Source organism: Diuraphis noxia, unplaced genomic scaffold, assembly GCF_037042655.1.
Source record: "Diuraphis noxia isolate RWA-SAM2 unplaced genomic scaffold, SU_Dnox_SAM2 contig0006, whole genome shotgun sequence".
NCBI lineage: Eukaryota > Metazoa > Arthropoda > Insecta > Hemiptera > Aphididae > Diuraphis > Diuraphis noxia.
Window position 1 is genome coordinate 5,990,368 of NW_028301716.1, and position 6,525 is coordinate 5,996,892.

At 26.3% G+C, this 6,525-nt stretch overlaps 2 protein-coding genes across 2 annotated transcripts; both read left to right on the forward strand.

Moving 5' to 3' along the window:
* Window positions 1-2,777: 2,777 nt before the first annotated feature.
* LOC149054689 (uncharacterized) lies at window positions 2,778-4,018 on the forward strand. The gene is made up of 4 exons (XM_089229953.1): window positions 2,778-2,830; window positions 2,916-3,021; window positions 3,411-3,636; window positions 3,789-4,018. Exons 1-4 carry the CDS (start codon window positions 2,778-2,780, stop codon window positions 4,016-4,018), a joined length of 615 nt encoding a protein of 204 aa, XP_089086079.1.
* A 168-nt stretch (window positions 4,019-4,186) lies between these two features.
* LOC149054690 (uncharacterized) lies at window positions 4,187-5,703 on the forward strand. Its single transcript, XM_089229980.1, has 4 exons — window positions 4,187-4,232; window positions 4,333-4,551; window positions 5,292-5,339; window positions 5,555-5,703. The coding sequence occupies exons 1-4, from the start codon at window positions 4,187-4,189 to the stop codon at window positions 5,701-5,703; spliced, it is 462 nt and encodes a 153-aa protein (XP_089086106.1).
* Window positions 5,704-6,525: the final 822 nt, after the last annotated feature.

The following is a 6,525-nucleotide window of genomic DNA, read 5'->3' on the forward strand; positions in this document are numbered from 1 at the left end:
ATACTTCAATATATTATTTTATAAACTAATAAAAATGTATAATATTATCTGAATCACATTAAATCTTTTTTTCTTATACATTTATAAAAAAATGGCTTCTATTTTATAATAAAAATTCGATGTGACTATTTTGCAGAGTAAAATATTTAAATACGTATATACCTATTGTGTAATACAATAATAAATAAAGTATATCTATAGTATACCCTTTATGGTATAAGCCACAATGTATAGTTATATGGATTTAAGGTATTAAATTTAATATTTAGACAAGAGATCATTCAGTGATGGCGTCGAAGTTTTTAAAATGTGGTCGTGCAATTTTAAAACTTCGCGGCCTCAATATCCATTGGCGTAAAAAAGTATTCAAATTTGGGGTAGGCAGTGTGAAATATACATTTATTCATAATAAAAGTTTTATGATGTTAATATAAAGCGGCCTACCGGCCACATTTTTAAAAAAAGAGGTCGGGCCATGGCCCGACTTCAACATAGACTTCGGCGCCACTGAGATCATTAAAAAACAAGACAATTTTTCACTCCGCCAAAAAAAATATTCCGAAGTTGTAGATTGGAAACCAATATTATACAATAATAATATACTAAATATTAATTTATAATTTTCAATTGCGTTGGTATTCGAAAACATAGTTTAACTTTTTTACAGTCACCGTAAAAATATTGTCACCCCCTAGCTAAGTCCTAACATAAGCCAGAGTGGGCTATTGCCCTTTCAAACCACCCCTTAAATACTTGTATACTGTAGTCTGTATTAGTAATTAAGTAGGTATATAGGTATTCGTATTATTTATAATATATTGATAATTAACACAATATAGAATAAATATTAATAATATTATTATTTATTACTTCTTGATTATATTGTGACTTAAATATTTAATATTCTTGAAATTACACATTTAACAGTCATAATTATTGGTAGGTACTAAAGTATCGACATGAACAGTTCTTAACAAAAATGTGTTTAATGAAGAATACAAATTACTAACTATGAACTATGAAGTACCTAGAATACTAATACTAATAATATTATTATATACTTTATTTTAGAGTACCTAACTGCAAATTGATATTTTATTATTATTTCTTTGGATTCAAGATTTTGTGAATTTCTTGTATTTTAAGTAACTATTCCAATAAAAAAAAACCATTAGTGTAGTCTGAAAACTATAATATTACCTAGAAGTAGATAATGATGATAAACTTTCTGCTTGGTATTTTAAAGTTTATTTAGGGGTTACAAGAGACACAGATAGGTATAGAGTTCATTAATCCAATTTGTCTTGATCTACCAACATCAGTGCTTATTTTTACTTTGCAAATTTTTAATTTTTTCAACAACATGGTGATCGAAAAAATTGCAATTAAAAGGGTCGTTGGCTTAAATGGACGTGGATTCTCATTGAGAGACAATAATGGAAATTCTTATTGGAAGCACCAAACTCGCAGAGACGGTTTCACAGTTCGATGTTCTCAATGGCGTTCAAAGTAATTTTTGAATAATTAATATCATATTATACATATAGGTACTTAGTTCTTTAAAATAAACCCATTTTTGTTATTAAATTAATTTTTAGACACATAAACAATGATTTTTAATATATTATTAAGTGATCATATCGAATCAAATTATAAAAATTATAATAACCAGGAATAATGTTTTTCAAAATGTTTTATGAAATTAAATAATCTATAATCAATCAAATTGTCTAATGTCTAAATTTTAGACCCTAAGCAATTCATTAATATTAATTACATTAACATTAACATTAATATTACAATTAATTAACTTCTAAAATTTTATTTTATTTTTATAATTTGCTGTTAAATAGTATAATTGTAAAATTGTCTCTAAGCTTAAACTAGGTACCTACCTAGCTACTAAATGAAAAAATTAAAACTGATTTAGAATTTTATATTTTAAATGCAGGGCATAATACGATTGTGATAAAAAACTTATAAAAAATACATATACCTACCTAAAATACACAACAATTAATTTATAATATTTTTATATATGTAGTTATATATTATTTTAACATTTTAAATTAGCATATTTCTGTTTAAGAAAAAAATAATTAAACCCAGTTTGGGAGTAAGACAAATAAAGTATTATTATAATTATTATTCAAGTTTAAACCAAATCTAATTATAATTAATTGGTTCATGTGTTTGGTCTTTTATAATAGATTTTCCTTTGACAATTTAAAATGATTGAATAAATATATGCAATTAATGTTATATAATATTCATTAAGTATCATATTATTTATAAAAATAATAATAATAATAATGTTTATTCAAATATAAACATTTATAAACTATAAACGTAATACATACCTATGTAGGCGACAGGCGTATACATTTTAAATATCCAAACATTAAAATTGTTATAGGTGCCCTGCCCGAGGTAAAGTTTTGAATGGTGAACCAAATACAGTTCTATTGAATGTTGGACATCAGCATAATAGTGAACGAGAAGTATTGGCCGAATTTAGAAGAACTTTACACCAACGAGCAAAAAATGAAATATTACCACTACGTACTATATATGATGAGGTTTGTGCATTTCCAAATTACAGGCATGCAAATTTATCTCCATTTAAGGCACACCGGCGACAAATGGCACGGACTAGGAGTGCTAACAGACCACCTAATCCTAGATCGATGACTGAATTTCAACAGCAACTAGAAAACGTTCAATATGCAGAGTTATTAAAAATCCAGGGACAATGTTTTTTCCACGGGCGAACTGGTATGACAGAAGAAGAAGGTATTATTTTGGTTTTTGTAACACCTCAAGTTAGAAAGTGAGTTTCATAAGAATCAATAAATGTTAAACAAACTAGATTTGTGAGGTATTAATATAATTACCTAATATCATGTTTATTTCAGCATTTTTAGGACAAGCCAACATTTTTATATTGATGGTACATTTGATGCTGCACCAAGCTTTGGTGGACAATGTCAGCAACTATTTGTTAATATTAGTTATGATGTTGTGAGTATTTTATTGAAAAGTAATCTTTATAATTTAATAAGTAAAATTACAAATGTCTGAATTAGAATTAAATGTCTAGATAATAAATAAATGGATAACCATTTGTTCTTGTATCTTATTATGTGGTCATTAAGTGGGTATATTTATAATTTATATTGCACAATAAACATTGGAAAATTAAACTTTAACAAACTAATGGTAAACTGGCCCATTAAGACGGAATTTTTTTTTCATATAATTTTCTATTCAATTGTTTTATACGAAATACTGGTTTGAAATTTTCTGACAACTCAACTCTTTTCTTTCATTATTATTTAAAAGCTTAAGTAACATTTAAATGAAATTTATTGTTTAGTATTTCAAAACTTATTAATTTTATATTTGTTTAGGGGTTTCCATTGGTTTACGCTCTAATGTCCAGAAAAACAGAGCAGGCATACAATGCTCTTTTTATGTATGTCAAAACAATTGAGCCTACTTGGAAACCACAAACCATCATGATGGATTTTGAACGTGCAACAATCAATGCAATCAGGTCACAATTTCCAAGGACAAGAATCATCGGATGCTGGTTTCATTCCTCGCAGTGTTTGTGGCGAAAAATCCAGGAATTAGGTAAGATTTATTGCTATGTAGATACTTAAAAGTTAAAACAGGTCAAAAATACTAATTAAATACCTAATAATTGTGTTCTTATAATAAATAAATAATTTTTATTTATTATTCAAACTATTAATTGCTAAATATTATAACTACCTATACTTTAGGGTTAACCCGGTTGTATAAAAACAATAGAAAGGTGCATGATTTTTTTCGTATGGCAATGGCAATAATTGCACTATTACCACACGAAAATACACGGGAAGGATTTAGGGAACTGGAAATTTTTTTCCGTAGCAATATTTGTAATGTTGTTGAACCAGATGAAAGTTTGAAATTTTTCCAATTCCTACAGTATTTTGACAAGACTTGGTTAATAGGTAATTTGATTATATAAACAAATAGTATTTATTATAATTTAATTTTTTCACTTATACTGAGGGTATGAGCAACTGTATGAAGATCTAAATTAACTAATTTTATAGGATTATTTGCTGAATTACTGTCAGTAACAGATTTGAACCGACGCACTAACAATGTATTGGAAATAAGTCATAGGAATCTTATGTCCAATATAAATATTTCAAACCCAAACCCATGGCTATTTATAGGTAAAGTATGGACAAGGTTGATTTTAATAATCAATTGTCAGTTATAATTTTTTCAGTTAAGGCCTTATATTTCCTACTTAAACAAATGATTTTATTTCAGAAATGCTTATTAGATACACGGGTGGTGTAATCAACGATTACCATTTAGCTATTGACGGTATAGAAATAAGGCAACCAAGACCACGTGCATGGATAGCGCAAGACAAAAAAATACAGACTGGGCTAACCAAGTTGAGGACCAATAGATTTTCAGTGACCGAATTTTTGGTTTACTGTAAACACAGTACCCCAAATTTTGGAATAAACCGTCCTAATGAAGGCGAGTTGATTAATTGGTTAAAATTTTTTTTTCAATCTAATTTTGAATAGATCACATTATTAGTTGTACCAAAAAAATTTATGTTTTGTTTACAAATCTATCACTTCTATGACATTCATGTAGGCTTAACATTTGTTTACTTATGTAGGTATTCATATATTTTAAAATCTTCTTAGATTCAAACTGAATTAAATGGAATATATTTTTTATACCTTGATTCAGTCTTTCATATTATTTAATTTAAAATTTAAGATAATTGTATTGGTCATTTTAATGGTTGATATTGATTATAGGAGAAATTAATTGATTAACAATTGTGTCATAGAATAGGATCTTTGATGTCAAAACCAAATGAACAATACCAAAATTGAATTCTTCCCATTTCCTATTCAGTCTTATCCAACTGCATAATCTTTACATTCAATTCTTTTTCATTGTTCTTATTCATTTCCAACACTTTTTCATAAAATATATTACTAGCTATTTTGTGAACTTCTTGACAAAAAATTAATGAAATTAAGTATTATGTTTATAATAATAAAATAATATTAAAAATATTATATGTACAGTAAAACAATTTTTTTTTTTATAGAGCAACAAGTTGATGGTGAGGAACCACATGATATTATAGAGCATATAGGTAATCATGATTTAATTTAAAATTTAAGAGATGATTTTATTATCATTGTATCTTAAATATTTATAAGTATACAATTTATTTCACAATTATTATTTTACAGAGCAACAAGTTGATGGTGACGAAACGAATGATATTATAGAGCATATTGGTAATCATGATTTAATTTAAAATTTAAGAGATAATTTTATTATCATTGTATCTTAAATATTTATAAGTATACAATTTATTTCACAATATTATTATTTTATAGAGCAACAAGTTTATGGTGGCGAACCGAATGATATTATAGAGCATATTGGTAATCATGTCTTCTTTTTTGTCTGTTTTTGTGTAAGCAAAATATGAATTATTTATTTATTGTAGAGCCAGCAGAGCGTCTAATTTATGGTTATGAATCGCCTCCTCAATTTTTTCAGCAAGTACTTCAAAACCATAATCTCCCTTTGTTGTCACCCTTACCACTATACGAGCCACAATATTTTGGACAAGGTAAGACACTGAACTTAGTATAATACTTTAAAATATATGATTAATATATATTTCACACACATGTAGCTTTTGTTTTAAAAATTTAATACCTATTCACAAAACATTTATCTACGTAAATTTTTTTGTACGATATTCACTAATTCTGTTATGTATACATTAACTGAAGTTCAATAACATATATTTGGCTATATCCAGTCATTGTTATATTTGTAAATTGTATGATTGTTGGGAAATGATAATTATTATTTAAGTTATTAAGTCTTTAAGATTGCTATTGAAGATAGTAATTATTTTTTTTTTGTATTTTAATGTATGACCTAAGTAAATAATTTATTTTAGAACCTATAGGAATCGAAAATGATGGTGATATGCCGAATGTCCATTTCAGGAGGTCACGAACAAGGTAATAACTAATAAAATATAACCTCTTAAAATATTTACTTATTATTGTGTTAATGTGTAATATACATTTTTAAATATAGGTAGGACTAGTTTTAAAACTAGGTATATACCTACCGAACACTATTTTTAATATTATTTACTCAAAAAGCGTGGTAGACACTATAGTAATTTAAAGAAACACAATCTAAACAATGTTGATTAGAGTAGTTGTAGATCTTCATCTGATTTCACAATATTTCTATAGTATCTATTTATTTAATTTCAATTATTTTAGATTTAGAGTAGAGCGATACATATATTAATTTAACTATGTATATACTATGTATACAATACACAATTTAAAGAAAAAAAAATTTTCAACTATAATATATTTTTGATAGGAATCTAAATGGTACTCTTGGAGGACAAAGTTTTAATACTTTTCTCAATAATTGGGAAAAACA

Excerpts from the sequence above, each read along its gene's own strand:
- LOC149054689 (XM_089229953.1), top strand. The coding sequence starts at position 2,778 with ATGACAGAAGAAGAAGGTATTATTTTGGTTTTTGTAACACCTCAAGTT. Across the intron at positions 3,022-3,410 it reads TTAATATTAGTTATGATGTT|GGGTTTCCATTGGTTTACGC; the intron begins GTGAGTATTTTA and ends ATATTTGTTTAG. Across the intron at positions 3,637-3,788 it reads GCGAAAAATCCAGGAATTAG|GGTTAACCCGGTTGTATAAA; the intron begins GTAAGATTTATT and ends CCTATACTTTAG.
- LOC149054690 (XM_089229980.1), top strand. The coding sequence starts at position 4,187 with ATGTCCAATATAAATATTTCAAACCCAAACCCATGGCTATTTATAG. Across the intron at positions 4,233-4,332 it reads AAACCCATGGCTATTTATAG|AAATGCTTATTAGATACACG; the intron begins GTAAAGTATGGA and ends ATTTTATTTCAG. Across the intron at positions 4,552-5,291 it reads AATAAACCGTCCTAATGAAG|AGCAACAAGTTGATGGTGAC; the intron begins GCGAGTTGATTA and ends ATTATTTTACAG.